The 21,167-nt window shown below is 39.6% G+C and overlaps 2 protein-coding genes across 2 annotated transcripts; one reads left to right on the top strand and one right to left on the bottom strand.

The window, feature by feature from the left end:
- The first annotated feature begins 953 nt into the window (after positions 1–953).
- On the top strand, positions 954–11,345 carry mapk7 (mitogen-activated protein kinase 7). Its single transcript, XM_039657637.2, has 7 exons — positions 954–1,083; positions 1,688–2,001; positions 3,390–3,555; positions 5,206–6,629; positions 7,618–8,705; positions 9,856–9,989; positions 10,167–11,345. The coding sequence occupies exons 2-7, from the start codon at positions 1,689–1,691 to the stop codon at positions 10,318–10,320; spliced, it is 3,279 nt and encodes a 1,092-aa protein (XP_039513571.2). The 5' UTR covers positions 954–1,083; position 1,688; the 3' UTR covers positions 10,321–11,345.
- Positions 11,346–12,315: 970 nt separating this feature from the next.
- On the bottom strand, positions 12,316–20,733 carry LOC120468975 (serine protease 33). Its single transcript, XM_039657638.2, has 7 exons — positions 20,475–20,733; positions 20,345–20,368; positions 20,014–20,099; positions 17,342–17,421; positions 15,652–15,923; positions 12,772–12,932; positions 12,316–12,675 (listed from the first exon to the last, which is right to left on the bottom strand). The coding sequence occupies exons 1-7, from the start codon at positions 20,518–20,520 to the stop codon at positions 12,418–12,420; spliced, it is 927 nt and encodes a 308-aa protein (XP_039513572.2). The 5' UTR covers positions 20,521–20,733; the 3' UTR covers positions 12,316–12,417.
- Between the last annotated feature and the right edge of the window lie 434 nt (positions 20,734–21,167).

Here is a 21,167-nt window from a genome sequence, read left to right on the forward strand (position 1 = left end):
AATAGAAAGTTCAAAAGAACAGAATTGATCTGAAATGGAAAGCTTTTGTAACATTAATCACTACCATTCAAAAGTTTGGGGTCAGTAAGAATTTTTTTTTTTTTTTGGGGGGGGGGGGGGGGGACTTCATTTAAAAACATAAAAAATTCTTACTGATCTAGAACTTTTGACCGGTAGTGTATATCCAGTCCAATTTGTACTAATCTACTCACTTTTTCTATGTTTATGGACTGACTAAAGCGCCGATTGAACGGATGGTGCAGAGAGTCCCCGGTCAGTGTCCAGTAACCCAGTTAGATAAATATTGGCAATGTAAACACTGGCCTGATAAATTGCATTCACAAATGTATTTTTAAAATAATAATAATAAAAAAATGTTAGAATATTGTGAACAAATGTATTTTTGCTGTGTTGTGGGCTTGTGGCCTAAATCTGCGGAAATGAAAAAGACACAACTACGCTAAATAAATAACAATATCAATACTGGGAAAATAGGAATTACTTGATAAAACAGACAATTTAGTTTTAATAAAATGTATTCCTGAATTTATTTTTGTGTGACGTTTTCCTTTATTTATTATTTGATGTATTATGTACTTAGCCTATTTTGATCCTTTTCAACTCAAAATTATTTTATATATGTTTTCTTCATATATGAGTTCCCACATGTATCGACAAATAAAGGGATGAAGAAGTAATAAAAAAAACTACATTTTATTTTAAAAATAATTATCTTTGTTTTATCAAGTTTGTGTTTAATTTCTACATGATTTGGATCTTTGTGTTTACATGTGATAGTAGTTCAACGTGCTAAAGCAAGTGCGCGTCTTGATCCATCAGTTTCGACACCGCCCAAAGAATGACCCTATTCTACACTACAAAAGAGCCCGCCCCTCGAGCATGTTCTCGAATCCCATTGGTCAATCCACTTACAAGCATACAGTCGATTGGTCGCTTTGCTTTCTTTCAAACACGATACGGAAGAATACAAGGAAGTAAAAAAAACGATGGTTCGTGATAACGAAGAATAGACATGCTTTAAAAGAACCGCTCCGAGATTCCTCTGCTTCCATTTATTACCAGGTAATTGTTACCGCTTTCATAACCCAACGTTTGCTTTTATTTGTCTTTGTTCCAAAATGAAAAAAAAATAAATGGTACATATATCCAGTAGCATTCCATAGTAAGCTGGATCCATAGTAAGCTGTTTTGGGCCAGTAACGTTAGTCTCTCACGCCCCTGCGGCAGATGAGCAGGATTATTTACACACACACGCCAGCGACGCCTTGCTGGACCAGTAGTGTGTCAATCCATTATGAGCAATCACAAGTGGTCAGCACTCAGTGTCTGCTTCTGTTTTTTATGGTTTCATGTACAGCGTACTCACACCTCTGTGAGTGTGCACCTTGCATTATTGTAAACATTAAATACACAAAGCTTGTTTTTATTTAGCATTTTTTTAAATATATGTTATTATTTTAAAAGAACGCGTTACAAGAAAGTGGTGCTGTTTTTTGAAATTCTGTAAATGATTGTCTGTTTTGTTACTGATTAAAATGAGAGTTTAGTTAGATTGTGCATTAACCGTATGCCACTTTGATATTGTCCAAGAGAAGTAAATAAGGTGAACAGAAAGTACAATTTACAGTCTTGACCATAGAACTTTTCTCTGAATGCTTGGTTTCAGAATGTCAACCAATGAAAGGGACGAGACAAATGACTCTCAAGCAGGACCGGCCCGTAACGCCTCAGAGGGCAACATCAGGAGAGAGGGCGACACTGACGACAACCATCACAGAGGCGTTACAGAAGGCCCGACTCAAACGAGCGAAGACACCTCCATTGTAACAGATACAAGAACTGTTGCAGATAAGAACTTGGCTCTGCTCAAAGCCCACTCCTTAGATGTAAAGTTTGAAGTTGGCGAGGAATATGACATTATTGAGACCATCGGGACAGGTGCTTATGGTGTGGTCTCATCAGCCCGAAGAAGAGACAATGGTGAGGTGCCAACTCCAAGATGCATGTGTTTGAATAAATATCTGATGTTATTATTACAGCATTGTATTAATAATATTATTATTACAGCATTATTGATATATTATTATTGGAGTGGAGGAAAAATCAATTCACATATAAATCACGATACTATCTTCTGCCGATTTGCATCGATTCACAAATTTCCAAAATTGATAACAAAAAGACGCAAAAAAATCAGTTCCCTTTCACTGCTTATTGCGATTGAATGATCAAATACACACACACAATTATGTCAAAATGGACATCATGAGTAGTGTTTACGAATTTTACGTAAACACAGCCTGTTATGTCCTACATAAACTGTTAGGAAAAAATTGGATGTCTAACAGTATATTTGATCTATGCGTTCATCCTTAAAGGGACAGCAGCCTAATAAACGTTTGCTGTCTGTTGTTAATTTAATCACAGAAGTCACTCACTGCTTTTGACTGAATCACTTTTGAATCTTTGATGTCAATGCATTTTTAATTCATACAGTGAAGACTATACAGTTTTATTTTTACAATTCAATTTATGAAGTATTTCTTATAAACCTAGGCTACTGTACCTGAAAAACCCAAGTTTAATTTGTATATTTCTGTTGTTTTTCTCCTATTGTTTGTTTTTTGCCATGAAAATAGCCTTGGATGCTGACATGGCACTAAATAAAACAATCTGAACCTGAATCTCCTATTGTTTGTAATTTCTTTGTTCCTTTAAATATATTTAAAAAAAATGAAATAACGTGGGTAATGACTGCAGTCAGCTTAATGGCATTTGTTTTATAAAATGGGGTTGACTAAAATGAGAAGATTTACATTTAATTAAGTGGGATTTTTTTCTTTCTTTCTTCAAGACCTTTTAATTGTCTGCCAGTCAAATAGAGAATCAAAGAATCAAATCTATGATATCGAATCGAAATTTGAATCTAATCGTCAGGTACCAAAAGATTCCCACACCTAATTATTATTATATATTAATGCGGAGGTGGTTGTTGTTGTAAAAATAATAATATATTAACAATGTTGGAATAATGCTGTAATAATAATATTAATAATAACAGTAATTATTGTTATTATTATTACCAAAAACATTATATGCAAGTAGTATATTTTTAAGATAATGTATTATATTTAGGGCTGTGAATTGAACATGTTTTAACCAAAAAAAAAAAAAATGATTCGAAAATGATAAACACAATGTTCTCTGACCTGTATGTAAATTCGTAATACGGGATTTGTTTACCATTGTAGAAATTCGATCTCCACCTTCACATTTTTGCTATGCTATGTCAAAATATCAAGGAAATGTTTATTAAAGACAGTGTCGATTCATGACCCCTTTAATTCTAATGTTATTTATGCATTCAGGCCAGCAGGTGGCAATAAAGAAGATCCCCAATGCCTTTGAGGTTGTGACGAATGCCAAACGCACATTGAGAGAGCTGAAGATTCTGAAACACTTCAAACACGACAACATCATCGCCATTAAAGATATTCTCCAGCCCGTGCTCCCTCACTCGGCTTTCAAATCAGTGTAAGCTTGAGTATGAGTTAGCATGCGATGCATATTCTCTCTTCGTATATGACAGGGGTAGGCAAGTTCGGTCCTAGAGAGCCGCTGTCCTGCAGAATTTAGTTCCAACCCTAATCAAACACACCTGAACAAGCTAATCAATGTCTTCAGGATTACTCCACCAAAGCGTTTTTATCCAGCTGAAAACACCAGACTCTCTGCTGAAGACGTCGTGCTTTGAGCGCTTGAGAGCGTTTTGGCAGCGCAGCGTTTTTCCGTTGAGACGTTTCGTTGCTATGATACAGAATATCCGCAGCACAGTTCACTTGTAACTGATTTCTCAGATAATTTGTTTCATACTAAAAAAATATTTTTCATCCATTTTGTTCAGTTAGCTCTGCTGGTTGATGTCGTTGTACAGAAAGAATGTTGTGACAGTTGGTCATTGTGGTTTAGCCCCGCCCCTCCTCCACTGTGATTGGACGGCTGGGTAAGAAGTGACAGTGATGAATGCTGCGTTTTATCCAAAGTTGAACATTTTTCAACTCCCGGCGACCAGTATAAACGCTGGATGCTCGGCGCTTCAGCATGAAAAAAAACGCTCAGCGCCTCGTTGCACTCATGGTGTTTAAAAACGCGGCGCTCCCATTGAAAACATACGCCAGGCACGTGGAAAAACACTTTGGTGGACACACGGCCTAAAGGTCATTGCACACTGAGTACGAAATTTTTGTATGCGTATTTTCGTGTTCGTCAGCCTAAAAATTCGTCACGCATAGAAACCTTGCACACCGAGTCCGTTGCGTATTTATTAAACCTTTGCGGGAAAAAACGCAAAAATACCAAATGGATTCGTCAAGCATTGAGGATGATTTGCCCCCTCTCTAAAAGAGAAGAAAGAGAAAATATTACGTCCATTCAATCCTGAAATTGCGCCGAGAGGAAGGAGCGTTCCACCTCATCAAAGAGTTGCGAATTTATCCTGAGTGATTCAAAATTTACCTCAGAATGTCAGTGGGACAGTTTGATGCTTTGCTAGCGATTCTGGAGCCACATATTACAATCAAGAACACCAATTTCCGTGAACCAATCGATTCTGAACGGAGACTGGCAGTGTGTCTGGTATGTCACCAGGAATGGACACACACGCGCGCGCAGTCCGGTGGAAGCGCTGGGCAGACAGAACAGCTAGGCTGTTATTCTGTATATATTGTGCCCAAATAATACATTAGTTATCGAATAGGCTGCTCAATCACACCTTATTCGATCCCAAATTTCAATCTGATTGAATGGGGAGGTTTATTAATTTCATAATCCAATATAGAGAAGAGAACATAAACACTTGATCGAATTAAAAAACGAAACTGAAAGCACGGCGCATATGTGCAATGATTTGAGGACGAGCTCCCCCCGGCCCTGAATTGTCAAAATGCTGGCTCTAAATGCGAAAAACGCAGAAAATCGAACCCGATCCGACGGATATGACGGACGAAAGTTTCGGAGGCGGTGTGCAAGCGTGACTGACAATAACGCGAGGTCGAATTTTTTTTTAACGTGCGAAAATTTCGGATTTTTTCACTGTTGGAGCCAAACTCTGCAGGATAGCGGCTCTCTAGGACCGAACTTTCCTACCCCTGGTTTATGACACGCTAAAAGTCTCTTGTTCTCTAGGTACGTGGTTCTTGACCTCATGGAGAGCGACCTGCATCAGATTATCCACTCCCGGCAACCTCTGACTCCTGAACACACGCGCTACTTCCTGTACCAGCTGTTAAGAGGCCTGAAATACATTCATTCGGCCAACGTCATTCACCGCGACCTCAAGCCGTCCAACCTGCTGGTCAATGAAAACTGCGAGCTGAAGATCGGGGACTTCGGCATGGCACGTGGATTGAGCGCGTCCCACTCCGAAGAGTCACGTTCCTTCATGACCGAGTACGTGGCCACCCGCTGGTACCGCGCTCCTGAGCTCATGTTGTCTCTTTACCACTACAGCTTGGCCATCGACCTCTGGTCTGTGGGCTGCATCTTCGGCGAGATGCTCGGCAGGAGGCAGATGTTTCCGGGGAAGAACTACGTGCATCAGCTGCAGCTGATTCTTTCGGTTTTGGGCACGCCGCCTGAGAGCATCATCGGCTCGATTGGGTCGGACCGGGTGCGCTGTTACGTGAAGAGCCTCCCTTTAAAAACGGCAGAACCGCTCGCAGCACTGTATCCGCAGGCTGAGCCCAGTGCGCTGGACTTGTTGGCGGCGATGCTCCGCTTTGACCCTCGTGAACGGATCAGTGCGTGTCAGGCACTAGAACACCCCTACCTCAGTAAGTACCACGACGCGGACGACGAGCCGGTGTGCGTTCCCGCCTTCGATTTTGAGTTCGACCGGCAGCCCATGGGCAAAGAACAAATCAAAGAAGCTATACTAACAGAGATCGGGGACTTCCATAAGAAGAAGCAGGGCGTCAGAAAGAAGATCCAGTTTAAACCGCTCCATTCTCCAGGTTCGGCGGCGGCGGCGGGCGGCGTCTCCGGTAACATGACTCCACAGACTCAAAACCTGACTGATACAGCACAAACATGCCAAGGGCACAATCTCAACTACAAAGCGGCAGACGGTACACAAACTCAAGCGAATGCGAACTCGTTTCAAGAGCGACATCATCTCGCTCAGATTATCCCACATTTGGCTCAGTCGGTAAGCTGCCAGGACGTGGACATGCTCAGCGCCAACTCCGACGGCCAGCCCGAAACCATCGATCTGACCACTCCCACAGACAAGGACACGTTTACTGAACCAGTCACGGACTGCGGAAAGGACGAGCTTGTCTCGTCCAATCACACTCTTCCCAAACAAATGGTTCCGCCCCATCCTATCTCTCAGACTCCGCCCACTTCAAGTCTTCCGCAGTCTATCCCTTCACTCTCTCTCTCACAGTCCCAGGCTCAGTCGCTCTCTCAAAGCCTCACTCGTTCCCTTGGAAAAGGAGGGAAAGCGACAACCGGGGAAGGCACAAAAAAAGAGGGAGCAATTTCAGAAGACACAAAAGCAGCTCTCAAAGCTGCCCTGCTCAAATCAGCGCTGAGGCAGAAGGCTCGAGGTGAGAGAGTTTGGACTTGGAGTGTGTGTATGTGGCCATAGACTACTTAAAGGGATACTTCAGGATTTAGCATTAAGCTTTGTATTAGTAAAAAACCTGTAGTGTTTTTGAATTACCGTGCTTTCCACACTCATATCCCCCTGAGACGAGAGATTTAGGTATTTTTTGTCTGGAAAAAAATCCTCCGATGACACAAAAAAACGTCATTTTGCGTCATCAGAGGATTTTTTTGTCAAGAGGCTAAAGACTACAGTCGGTAGTTGGGTCTGTCCCGCATGTTCTCAACCCGCCCCAAGATGGTGATCTCACTCACAGAATGAACACACAGTGTAGTTCAAAAACCCCCATGTCATCCAAGATATCGATGTCATTCTTTCTTCATTTGAAAAGAAATCAAGGTTTTTGATGAAAACATTCCAGGATTTTTCTCCATAATGGACTTCAATGGGAACCAAACGGTTCAAGGTCCAAATGAGAGTTTCAGTGCAGCTTCAAAGGGCTTTAAACGATTTCAGAGGATGAATAAGGGTCTTATTAAGTAAAACGATCGCTCATTTCAAAAATAAATGAAAAAGTTAAGTTTTATAAGCACAAATGTTCGCCTTGCTCTGTTCTGTGATGCGCGTTTATGACTCCCCCGTTCGAACTCGTTCATCAAATTGAATCTTTTTTCGTTCGACACAGACCCTAATTCATCGTCTAGTGTCGTTTAAAGCCCTTTGAAGCTGCACTGAAACTCTCATTTGGACCTTGAACCGTTTGGTTCCCATTGAAGTCCATTATATGGCGAAAAATCCTGCAATGTTTTCATCAAAAACCTTCATTTATTTTCAACTGAAGAAAGAAAGACATGGACATCTTGGATGACATGGGGGTGAGTCAATTATCAGCAAACGTTTTATTAAAAATTTAACTAATCGTTTAATTTTTCTCTGATCCATGAAAATGTCAGGTGTGGTCATGCTAACATTCACTGATTGTTCCTCAGATGGAGGCTCTGCATCTCTCGGTCTGGATTTACTCAGAGGAGCCGCTGGAGGATTATCCTCGTCGCTCTCCTCCTCTAACTCTGGTCCGGAGCATAAGAGGCCGGTCACGGCCCAGGAGAGACAACGAGAGAGGGAAGAGAAGCGGAAGAAGAGGCAGGAGCGAGCTATGGAGCGAAAGAGGAAGCTGAAAGAGAAGGAGAAAAAGGAGGGGAAACGAGGAGAATCTTTAGGCGGCGTTTTGCTCAGCGACAACGACAAGAGGCTGTTGGAGCGCTGGGGGCGAATGATGGACACCCGAGGGGACAAATCGCAGACCGCAGAAACCAACGGTGCCAAAACGAATGAGAATAAGACGGTCCAAATCCAGCCAGCAACAGGAAGCAACCTCGTAAAAACAAACTCCGTTGGGGGAGAATCAGTGCCGCCAAAACAACCCAACGAAGTGCCACAAATGCTGCCTCAGTGTGTCACAGCTGGATTATTCCATTCAACTCCGACCCATAATGCAACACCCGTCTCTTTAGGTCCGTCTCAGAATGGGGACGTTGGTTTGGTTGCAGTAGGAGGAGGCGGAAGTGTTGCAGGTTTAGGTGTGGTAACGGGCCCGTGTGCCTTTGCCAAAAACAACATATTAAAATCTCAGTTTCTGAGTGTTGGAACAATGTTCACCGGCCTTGACAACTGGACGGGAACATCTTCACACAAAACCCAGCAACCTCCACTAGAACTGAACAACCCCGCTCACACGGGCTTCACGCACTTGCAAACCCAGCTGAAGCCCGTCCCACAGCCCAACGCTCACATACAGATGCTGCCGCTCGAACCCTTCATGACTAAACCACCAGCCTTGAACCCCAGCATTGGCGTTTCGGACACCAGCACGAATCCAGAGACCGGCGATGGTCCTCAAGCCCTGGACAAACTTTCCGTTCTGGGGAACAGACAGAACGGCTCTCATTCACAGGGCCCTTCAAAACAGCCTCCAGGAGCCGCAGCTCAACCCTGCCTTAGTCTCACTGACACGGGACAGTCGACAAACAGCATCCCTGATATCCACACGGTCACACAGCAGCTCTCAAAGTCACAGGTGAACTTCTAGCCATCACATCGTCTTTAAATATGAGTTTCATGGAAGTCTGATCGCTTAGAAAAGTGACACCTGTTCTCAACAGGACACTTGATTTGAGTTATTGATTTATCACAATCATGGGTAACCTGAACCATTAGGAAAATTAAAATGGAAACAAGTCAAATCTTAAAATGCCATGGGCATTTCTATAGTGTAAAAGTCTAAGTTCTATAGTGTTTTTATTTTAAGTTATTTTAATTAATTTGAGGGTCTTATTGTACACAAATAAATATAATCATTTAACACTATTAATTCGAAAGGCCATTATAAGACAGAAATGGAAATCAAGACCAACAACCTTTAAAATTAATCTAAAAAACCTTTATCCCGTAAACAAAAGCTAAGTAAGTTTATGGATATTAATAAAAATTTCATTTTAATTTAACTCATTATTTTATATTATTAATTAATGAATAAATTACAGTTTTATATATATATATATATATATATATATATACACACATTTAATTATAACAATATATTAATTATTAATGAAACTGTACCCCCCCCCCCCATGTTCATGCCTTGCATTATTTATATCATTATTATACAATTATATAAATGCATATTTATTTTTCTTTATTGAAAATAATCTGTATCCCTCAAGAGATCATGCAATGATTTTTTTTTACTATTATGTATATATTTAGTTAAAATATTTATTTTTTGTATTTATTTATTTTTATTTTATTTAAAAATATTTTTTTTTGTATTATATATATATATATATATATATATATATATATATATAATATTATTATTATTAAACCTGTAGCCCCAGAGGTCATGCCATAGATTTGTGAGAGCAAACAAGATATAGAATAATAATAATAATCATGCATGGAGGCCTGTTTCTACCTCTGGGTAATGAAGAAAAACGTAATTTTGAGATAAAGCCAAAAAATAATAAATCAAATTGTGAAATATAAAATCACAATTAGGAGAAATAAAGTTACAGCTACCTTTTATTTTTACTTTGTGATTAAGATTGCCATATTTATGTGATCTCATTATGCGCAATATTTCTTATAAATCTATATTTGATTTTGAACTCGTTCATATGTTTAATTCTTCTGTTTAATCTCAACTTTGTCCTTTTCTCTGCCAGGTTGAAGACATTTTGCCGCCGGTTTTCTCAGTGACCCCTAAAGGCAGTGGAGCTGGATACGGCGTAGGCTTTGACCTCGACGACCTTCTCGCTCAGTCCCTTACCGAACTCCAGCACTCTGACCTCAGGGAAAGGTCAGTTCGAACCTCTCTGACCGCAGAGTGCATACTGTACGCCACTGCAAACTACAATGCTCGACTCTTATGTACATACTACGCATATTATTGGCTATCTATTGTAGGGCACTTAGAATAAAAGTGTCTGCTAAATAAATTAGCATTTTAATGATCTCGTTTCTCGTTTTTCATTAGTCACAATGACTTGGCCCCCCTGTCTGCGTCCCTGCTCTCTGATTGGCTCGAGGTGCACCGCATGACCCCTGCTGACATGGAGTCACTTCAGCAGGAGCTCCAGCTCGGTTCTCCCATGATCCTCTCCGACAACTCAACGCTTCCTGATACCTGATCAGCACCTGCACTCCTTCCCCATCCCCTTATAGAGCCACACAGAGGAATTTGATAGCTGTATTGTCTACCAGTCTACTAGACCTAGAGTCAGTAGAGGGAATATCTTTGAGGCTCCAAATTATTAAGAAAAGTGCCTTTATCTTTAATGGGTTCACATGCATTATTTATTTGTGCCAACATTAAAGTATGATGCCGTTCGGTTCTTAAGGGGGTTTCCATTCTCGGAATTTCAGTGCCAACATAAAGCAATTCAGATCAAGGAAAGAAAAGTTCACTTCAGCTGTGCTAGTGCCATTGATTCACCAGCTCGTTTTATAGAATATTCAAGCCAATAGCAGCTGTTTAGAAGACCAGTTTAAAGCTATTTTCTAGTACACTACAGTACGAGTCGCCAACAGGGCAATAGTATTACGACGATGAACACAATAAGGGAAGCAGAGCACATTGGCATTACTGGACACTGTAGGAAGTAGTGCAGAGTAGAAAAACATTTCATTTGATGTTGCATGAATGTCTTGTAGAACATAGTGAGTGACACACCAACATGCAGATTTGCTCAGTTTTACACCAGCAACGAAAAAAGTATTGTTGTCTTGAATAAAGCTATCAAATGGATATCGTCGTGTTATTTTGCAATGTTTTGTTGTTTGTTTAATACGGAAAAAGACGCATAGGAGTAATATGCAAATTCACCTTGACTAAGCCCTTTGTTCATTTTGTAGGATTTTCAAAGGAAACAAATACTGTTTGTATCATCTCTGGGTACCTTATAACACTTATCGTTATTTTGGATCATTACTATAAAATGATGTTTAATCCTCTGGTACTGTTCGCATGTCAGTATTTCAATGAAATGATTGTACTAGATTTTAGTTTGCTAATTTTTTATTTATTTATTTACTTAATATTTGTTTTTTGGGGGGATTTTATGGTACTAAATGATAGTTGCGTGGTAGTTATCCATTTATTCACTTTTTGAGCATTGCATTTCCAACTCAAACTGTCATAAATCTTTGAAGCACAGACTTCAGTTTGGTCTCTTTTTAAAGAAGGCATTTGGCAGATTATAACTTGAAAAGTTATACAATTTTGTATTTATGGAATCTTTTTATATGAAGTATATGTTTTACAAAACACATTTACTCTAATACTGTGAGAAAGTCAAAACCATAAATCTAAACAAGTTGTTGAAATTTGAGCTTGATTAAAAAAAAATTTAAAAAGAGCTTTCAGTAAGAATTTGCAAAAAGATGAAATTCGCCTCCCAATCATTTCCAATGAGGCCAATTTTGACCACAAACAATACAAGTGACTTTTTTTCAGAACCATTTAACCTTTTCATGTTGTATTTTGAGCGCCAAAACCTTTACCAAGTTTCGTGGCATTCAGATGAAATGTTATTTTTTCAGTAAAAAAAAAAAAAGAACAGCACCAGAAGGTTAAATGCTAGGATTGGTCAGTTACATTTACCTCTACCATAAATAAGCATTCAAAATATCAAAAACAAAAGTCACTGTAATTAAAAAAGTTTTATTTACAACATTTCAAGAGAAACAGTCACCAATAGGTACGAAAATACAACTGACTGACTCTAGGAAAGCATTAAATCTGTAAACATCTAATTGTTCTCGAACTTAAACTTTTAAATGTGCTGATTTAAAGGTAGATAACATGTATTATTACTGTGCAAAAGGTTGGCTCAATTGTTAAGAGGCCATTTATACTTCAGTTTGCATTATGATTATCAAATCTCACAGATCTGTTCATCTGGATTTGAGTCGATTCAGTTGAAAAATGGCATTTTTGCACAGTTAAATTACACAGTATAATCATCTGTGTTAATCAGTACAAATTTCAGATTAAAGTTAAGATTATAACAATCAAGTGAGCAGGTAAAATAAATGTTTATGTAATGATTTCATATCATTCATGTATGTCTGTGTAACTTTGGTACAAACAAAATAGTAAACTACATAACATAGTTGTTTTAAAAAAAAAAAAATGATTAAAAAGCCACGAATGGCATTAAAATCTCTCTTTATGTAGGACGGTATTTGGGGGTGGTCTTTTCGCTTCTGTAAGGATTAATGTGCATCTATCTCAGAATCTGTACCAATACCAGCAGAGTTAGAGTCCTGATGATCACCATGACCCGGTCGGCCCAGTTGTGACTCGATGCGCTCTTGAGCTGGACTCCTCCAACATGGTTTTGGATGAAGTTACTAAAGCTGGACACTTTAGCATAGACTCCAGGTCGGTTCGCTTTAGCACAGCTGAGACCGAAGCTCACGATTCCAGCTTGCACCCAACTACCATCGCTGACCTCACACACCAGAGGGCCACCGGAGTCACCCTGAAAAAGCACGAGAGCAGAAAGATATTATGAACATGAGCAATGCACAAATAAGGTGATGTTGCATTTCACACAGCAGCACTCGATGCTCCTCACCTGGCAGGCGTCTTTGCCCCCTTGTTGGAAGCCAGCACACATCATGTCACTGCGGATGTCGATGTTATTTGTGGGGTTTGTCAGATACATATCCTGACAAGTGTTCGAGTCAATGATTGGCACTTGGACTTCCTGCAATGGGCCAACCCCCTGTAGAGCAACTAAAAGAGATGAGAAAATCATTTGAAACTGCTTTTGTGTCTCCTTTTAAACCCTAAAACTACTTTTTAGTTAATGATCTGTAAGACTGGGTCTTGATGTTTTGAAAAATGGGTATAAAGTGTGTTGATTCTACAATACGGTGTAAAAACGTCTTAGTGCTGCCCTCTTAAGGTTGAACGGTGGCTACTGCAGTTGAATTTTCCTATTGGATGTTGTGTCACATTGCCTATAGAGAGTGATGCGGGTCTCGGGTGCATACCCCCTCCGAGATGCAGATAATCCAGTCAAAAACGCTGTCTGATGGGGCATTCGAAAATTGTTCTTGACCCTTAAGACACTAATTAATGCTGTCACATAACAAATCTGCTTCACAGGTCAAATTAAACGAATTGCTATTTACAGCATTAAAGTAAAAATATAAAGCCTGTACAAATACTAGAAATCGTGAAATAATGAAATAATTGGGAATCATGACATGTAGCAAAGTACATTTCATTTATCAATTATAACATTTATGTTGTTTAAAGGGGGGGGGGTGATTGCGATTTCACTTTTTTCATTTTAAATAGTGTGTAATGTTGCTGTTGGTGCATGAACAGTATCTGCAAAGTTGCAGCACTGAAAGTTCAATGTAAGCAGAGATATCGTCTTTTATAAATCAGGAAGTATATTGCCTACAAAAACGACTGGATTGGGACTACAGCTGGGTTTTACGCGTCAATAACCCACACATTTGCATCAACGCTCCCTCCGGAATATGCAGAAAAGGGCATGGCCATGTTTCTGCGGCTCGTCGAGTGTGTTGTGTCCACCAGCTGTCAGGGCTTCTGTGTTCGAGCTTCCCACGGACGCTGTACTCAGTCAACAATGGATACAATTTATGTTTTATTATATTCCTGAAAATAATGATTGTAATTTAGCTCTTTGAGCTGCGCATTTTATGGAAGACAGCTTCCAGAATCTCCACGAATTCAATGCCGGATTCAACAAGAAACTGTTACTAAAACATGAAGCAGTTCCAACTTTAAAACCACAGGCAGCAGTTTTTGGGCCATTAAGTAGGCTAAGACTTAATCATTTTAAATGTATTTGCCTGTATAATTCCAGACGTAGCCTTGTGTTTTATTTTTTTCAAATGCCAGCGCTGGCTTTATAACCACTAGGCTACTAGTTATGCTATTTTGTGTCTACGACAAACACGTACAAACATTATGGACCTGAATTTTGTATAAATACTAATGTTGCAAATGTATTTTTCATATGCTTTACGGCAGTTTAACACCATTGTTTACATCTGGACCGGAGCTCATGACATGCGCGTTTCACCGGTAAAGGTAATGGGCGTTAACCTTCCGGACAACATGAGCGACAGTTTAGCCAATCACAACACACCGGTCCAAACTAACCAATCGGAGCACATCCGTAAATTTGTTTGAAGAACCAAATTATCCAGAGATCAGTTATCACGATTAGAAGAGCTTCTGTCAAACAATCTCAGATGTATTAAGCGAGGTACGAAGGACGCACCCCAATTCAGGGTTGATTTTAAGCTCCTGGTATTTGTGTACAATTCCTTGAATGGGTTATCATCCTACCTGTCAGAGCTCTTGCTGGTGTACAAGCCCCTTAGGATATTAAAGAGGTGATGAACTGAGGTTACTGGGATTTGATCAAAGTGGGGAACTATGACGTCACAGAGGATAAAACACCACCCCCGCAGAAGATGATCAACGCCTACTTCAACACGGCCGGTTTAGCCCCGCCCACCGATTCGCACATTACACACATAGTTAAATAACATCAGGCCTACCTCGTGATGACAAACCGGATCGAGCTACCGAGCAATACAGAATATTGTGCAGTGCCTGGTTGTGGAAGAAGACAGTCGCTGCATGAGCTTCCTCATGTTTCCAATAGGACTGCATAGATAAACTTTATTTTTAATGACGTTCTAGCTGATGAGGGTAAAACATTGTTCGTCCTTTCGCTACATTTTACTGAGGATTGTTTTGTACACAAGACTAGATTTGCAGACTGATTAAGAGTAAAGACGCCACGGTGCTGTGCCGCCTATATTAGATCTGACAGGAATGGTCCAACACACGGACTCTGGGTCGAACATAACGAGTTGAAACTCATTGTAATATGCAAAACTGTTCTCCACTCACAGCAGTGGGCGTTTACTTCCAAGTCTTCAGTGCGAGACGGCCATAAAAACTGAGCGTTTTTCAGCTACGCTCAACACTAGGGTAGAAAATAGCCTATTACTTATTCATTTTGATGTTTTTGAACGCAAAAACCAAGCGAACGTCATAAGTTGACCTCAGACAACAATATAATAACATTTAAAAAGCCAGTTCATGACCCCTTTAAGGTCTTCTGACCAGTCTGTTTTAATTGTTCATTGGACTAGGTATAAGTGAAGGAGGGATCTGGCCTTTGCAGTGGCAGCACTGAAGAGAAGGAATAGCCTACCATCTCACATTAGACTCGCTCTAACTCTAACCATTTTTATAAGACATCTGAAGGCAAATCTTCTTTGCTTATCTTTCGAGACTGCAGTGTGTGGTTTGGTTTGTACTGGTTTTGTCTGTGTTATGATGTTGTTGTTTGATTTTATTGGGAAAAAATGTATTGCACAGCACTCTGGTCAACACTCTGTTGTTTATAGTGTGCTTTATAAATTGAAAGCACCCTTAAATAACTGTACTCACTCACCTCCCTCTCGGATGTCACCCCATCCGGTGATCATGCACTTCATGTCGCTGCTGAACTCCACATTAGCATATGGCAAGCACACAGGCTGAATGCGGTCAGACCACACAACAGGTGTGCTTAGCTCTACCAGAGCAATATCCTGACCAAACTCAGGGTCGGTGTAACCCAGAGGAACCACCACACGACGGACACCATGGCTCGACTCGTCCGGGTTCCAACCGTTCAGCTGCGTTCGGCCCACGTAAATCGTGTAGGAGGAGATGTCATTAGGGCTGGACAGAGAGGAAAAATGTTTATTTTGATTATATATAAAGAAGTCAAGATTTAAAGTGGATCAAAAATGTTCAAAGACAAGAACGAATATTGTTCAAAATTCACTGATGAAAGGTTTTGATCCACTTCAAATGTTAACTACTGTGTATATTTATACACTCACCTAAAGGATTATTAGGATACCATACTAATACTGTGTTTGACCCCCTTTCACCTTCAGAACTGCCTTAATTCTACGTGGCATTGATTCAACAAGGTGCTGAAAGCATTCTTTAGAAATGTTGGCCCATATTGATAGGATAGCATCTTGCAGTTGATGGAGATTTGTGGGATGCACATCCATTCATTCCACCACATCCCAAAGATGCTCTATTGGGTTGAGATCTGGTGACTGTGGGGGCCATTTTAGTACAGTCAACTCATTGTCATGATCAAGAAACCAATTTGAAATGATTCGAGCTTTGTGACATGGTGCATTATCCTGCTGGAAGTAGCCATCAGAGGATGGGGACATGGTGGCCATAAAGGGATGGACATGGTCAGAAACAATGCTCAGGTAGGCCGTGGCATTTAAACGATGCCCAATTGGCACTAAGGGGCCTAAAGTGTGCCAAGAAAACATCCCGCACACCATTACACCACCACCACCAGCCTGCACAGTGGAAACAAGGCATGATGGATCCATGTTCTCATACTGTTTACACCAAATTCTGACTCTACCATCTGAAATCGAAACTCAGACCAGGAAACATTTTTCCAGACTTCAACTGTCCAATTTTGGTGAGCTCTTGCAAATTGTCGCCTCTTTTTCCTATTTGTAGTGGAGATGAGTGGTACCCGGTGGGGTCTTCTGCTGTTGTAGCCCATCCGCCTCAAGGTTGTGCTTGTTGTGGCTTCCCAAATGCTTTGCTGCATACCTCGGTTGTAACGAGTGGTTATTTCAGTCAAAGTTGCTCTTCTATCAGCTTGAATCAGTCGGCCCATTCTCCTCTGACCTCTCGCATCAACAAGGCATTTTGGCCCACAGGACTGCCGCATACTGGATGTTTTCCCCTTTTCACACCATTCTTTGTAAACCCTAGAAATGGTTGTGCGTGAAAATCCCAGTAACTGAGCAGATTGTGAAATACTCAGACCCATCTGGCACCAACAACCATGCCATGCTTAAATTGCTTAAATCACCTTTCTTTCCCATTCTGACATTATAGGACCAGGACCACACCCCTAAATGCATTGAAGCAACTGCCATGTGATTGGTTGATTAGATAATTGCATTAATGAGAAATTGAACGGGGGTTCCCAATAATCCTTTAGGTGAGTGTGTAAATATATATATATATATATATATATATATAGCCAAAAAAAAAACCTTAAACAAGGAATTTATGGGTGTTAAAAAATGTGCATTGAAACTTACTTGGGAAAGCAATGTGCAGCAGACAAGACCCAGCTTTCCGAGATGATACTTCCTCCACACACGTGTCCTTCTGTAAATTTCTGTATGTACACATCAGCCAGCAATCAGGGGGATATCAATAAAAAATTCGACATTGATCACATCTGTATTGATTCAAAATTGATTTGACAGACAACAGACCTTATTCAAGGTAAAGCCCCATTTAATGTTTGACAAGAATGAAAACAGGGCAGTGAGGGATAGAAGTACTGTGTGTTCATTCAATGGATTCTACTGTTATTAACCAACAGCTGACGAAACGTCTTTCGAAAAAAATCCATAAAAGTTTTGAAAGGTGTGAGTTTTGCAAATTGTGTGATCTAGGACTTTTATACGGTGCTTTCCATTGTAAATAGTTTAAGTCTATCCTTTACAGCCTTGTTTGATATGCTTCCTAACCTGACAAAGGTCAATTCTAAATGCATCCTAATCCTTGCCCTTAAAATAATAAGAACATTGGTTTGACTGAGATTTGGATTCAGGCAAGATCCAGAGGCCATTTGTTTCTTTATTTAAAAAAAAAAAAACAGGGCAAGTACAAAAAAAAGATTTATATTCATCAAAGGGTTAAAATGTGGAATGACTGTGAGAGGGAATTTCAAATGTGTAGTTCACTTTGCAAATTTGTATACATTTTTGAAAAGTTTAAAAATGCTTTTGCCATAATGAGACACATGTTCTTTTATGCTCAGCAAATGCTCCTTACCAATGTTCTCATTACCATTTTTTGTAGCCTATATGACAGACACTCCTTTTTTAAAGTGATTTCAATCATATTTCAAGCAATTCAAAACCATCATGTTGAACAGTGCACATCTGAATTGTTTTAACTGAAGGAAATAATCTATTATTATCGGCCAAATTATCTCATTAGGCCGATAAAATGAAAAAATATATATCAGCCGATACGGATAAGGTGCATCCCTAAAAATAAGGACACACAATGACCAATAAAATGACAACATATAAAGCACAATATTTAACCATTAAACACTACCAACATCTTTCAGCACATTCTTAAACATAGACGGCAGATAACAGCAGATCTTTCCACAGTCTCTGCACTATTACGTCAAAGGCTCGATCGCCTTCATGTAGGCGATTCGTTCTAGGGGTGTAACAACATATCGCAATACAAAAATGCAACAATATGTATAATGGATAGTAAAAATAAAAATGACTGTGTGAGAAAAAGTTTTCAGAGTTGTAGTGTCAGTAATACTTAAACTGCTATATATAATGTTGATTATAATGTATAATAATGCAGTGGGGGAATATTTGTGGGTCCTTATGTTACCAGTAAAAAGCGGTATTTATTTTACATTTATTTATTTTAAATATATCTAGTCAGTGACAGAGATCATGCATATTCGACTAAATAATTCTGTATTTTCAGCTTCAGAATATTGTTATTCTGGTGTCAACTTTGTCCTTGGGTTACAAGCACCAAGTCCAAGCCTATTCACTTACACACAAACTGTAATATTGTAATATCAAAGTTAGCATTTTAATCAACAGTACATTTTTTTCTTAACCTTTTATTACATCAGAATCAGAATATGTTTTGGAGTATCGCAATAATATCGTATCGTGATATGTATCGAATCGTGACATGGGGGAATTGTTACACCCCTAGTGTAGTTAGTGTAGTGTAGTTGCTAGGCACTAGAGGAAGTTTTTGATTCTCTGAGAGTAATGTTCTGGAGGGATTATACAGGATTAAAAGGTTTGCCAGATGCGGTGGGGCCTTGTTATTTAAAGATTTATAAAAAAAAAAATAATAATAAAATAAATACAATGTATTGTACCTAATTCTTTGATGCACATGGAGCCATTTTAGAGAAGCCAATACAGGTGTAATTGATTCGTGTTTCTTTAGCCTCCTTAAGAGCATTTTTTCGCACCACAGCATTTTGCACTTACTGTAATCGAGACAAAAGTGTGGAGGCGATGCCAGAATACAGAAAGTAACAGAAATCCAGCAGCGATAGAATAAATGTATGGATTACCCTTTTAAAAGCCTGAACCACTGAGTTCATTTGCAATTCCATTTCCAGGTTAATATGAATTAAAAAACCTCAATCTATACTGACATTTTTCGAGCAAGATGCCAGGGGACTCGAATCTAATAGAACTTTAGTGAAGTTATTTGGGAGGCCAAAAAAATGATCTCAATTTTATCCTGTTTTTTACATACTCCAATGTTGTATGTTAATAAAACACTAAAAGTGAGTCAAATGAATTAGTAGAGTGCCTGAGTGGTAGATAGAGTTGAGTGTCACCGGTGTAACACTGAAATGTCACTCCATACTTTATAAATGCTACCCAAAGAGAGCAAACATAAAGAAGAAAGTGTGGGAGAAAGAATTTCCCCTTACAGAACCTCTCACGGAAGACGTCTTTTACCCGAGGCTGCATTACATTTGACTTTAATACGTCAAATTATGTATAGAAGTGTATGAGGAACAAAACAAAAAATAAAATGATGATGATTTTGCTTTAAATGAATAGTAACTGTTCTGATCAGATCACGCTGTTTCTCTACTGTCTGAGCTACAGGAATGTATGCTGTAAATAGCTAAACTCTCTCAGGTTTTCAAAAGTTTTACTTTCATAATCCATGCCATTCTTACCTGGATGTCCACCTGCCAAGGCCAAGCACCTTCTGACGCAGAATTACCTCCAACAATCCTGTTCATCATTGGTGGCCGACCACATTCTGAGAAAAAGACGTTGATTTTGTTGATTTGTTTGCTTTCCTCTCACAAAACAATTCACACACAACAGGGATCTTAAAAAAGATTATAAATGTATCACACAAAAGATATTTTTCAAACGTGTACACACTTTAATACGTATTTTAACTATATACTTAAGCGTATAAAATGATATAATCATATTTTAAGTGTGGATTTTAGCTAGTATGTTCCCCTCATAAACAACAACGTCAATCTCCAAACTTACCTTGAGCCTCGCCCGTCCATAACCCTGAATGGCGCCCGACATAAAGCAAAACAATGAAGTTACAACCCAACATTAATTATTAATCCATTCTGAAAATATATTCTTATTGGAAGTTAAGTTGTGCACCTACCAATCAATATGACGAAGACAATCCAACAACATTTGGCGCACCGCATCTTATCAAAACACCTGTTTTCCGTGGCGTCTTCACAAAAGTCCAACTTTCTTGATAATTCAGCGGAGATGGACGAACTTTAAAAAGCTGATGTTTCTAGAAATAGCCTCCTCACTGCCTTGGTCGACGAAGTAGGGCGAAGAGAGGATTAGTAGACGTCGGGAGTTTCGCTCATGAAAAAAACATTAACCGAAATTTGTTCTTCAAACACGGTCTTCCTACCTGTCCTACAATGACCAATCAGGAGCGTTCGTCCCGCCCAGCATGAGAATTGGCACCGCCCACTTGATCACCTTTAGCGGTTTTGGTTTCTCATGGTTTGTTTTTAGAAATTCTCCGAGAATGTGGTAGGGCAAGGTTGGTAGTGGACTGATGAATAGGCCTACAAGTTTTTAAATGTAGGCTCTCAACAAACATTGTGTGTTGCCTAATCTAAACAACATAGTAGCGTCAAGGTCTACAGTTCTGCTTTGTGGAGGATTTGTTGATTTAGCCTAATTGTTTCTAATAAAAGCTATATAGGCCACTTTATCTTTGTCTATGGCATTATGACGTGTCATCTAATACTGCTGTGTGGGTTGAAGGAACATTGGCAACAAGTTTTAGCAATCAGTCAGTCCCTTGTTCTATGCACATGACTGAGAAACA

This window comes from Pimephales promelas, chromosome 17 (genome assembly GCF_988280905.1).
Source record: "Pimephales promelas chromosome 17, fPimPro1.hap1.1, whole genome shotgun sequence".
NCBI classification, from domain to species: Eukaryota; Metazoa; Chordata; class Actinopteri; order Cypriniformes; family Leuciscidae; genus Pimephales; species Pimephales promelas.

Excerpts from the sequence above, each read along its gene's own strand:
- mapk7 (XM_039657637.2), top strand. The coding sequence starts at position 1,689 with ATGTCAACCAATGAAAGGGACGAGACAAATGACTCTCAAGCAGGACCG. Across the intron at positions 2,002-3,389 it reads AGCCCGAAGAAGAGACAATG|GCCAGCAGGTGGCAATAAAG; the intron begins GTGAGGTGCCAA and ends TTATGCATTCAG. Across the intron at positions 6,630-7,617 it reads GCTGAGGCAGAAGGCTCGAG|ATGGAGGCTCTGCATCTCTC; the intron begins GTGAGAGAGTTT and ends ATTGTTCCTCAG.
- LOC120468975 (XM_039657638.2), bottom strand. The coding sequence starts at position 20,520 with ATGCGGTGCGCCAAATGTTGTTGGATTGTCTTCGTCATATTGATTG. Across the intron at positions 17,422-20,013 it reads CTTGGCAGGTGGACATCCAG|AAATTTACAGAAGGACACGT; the intron begins GTAAGAATGGCA and ends GTGTACATACAG. Across the intron at positions 12,933-15,651 it reads GGGTGACATCCGAGAGGGAG|TTGCTCTACAGGGGGTTGGC; the intron begins GTGAGTGAGTAC and ends CATCTCTTTTAG.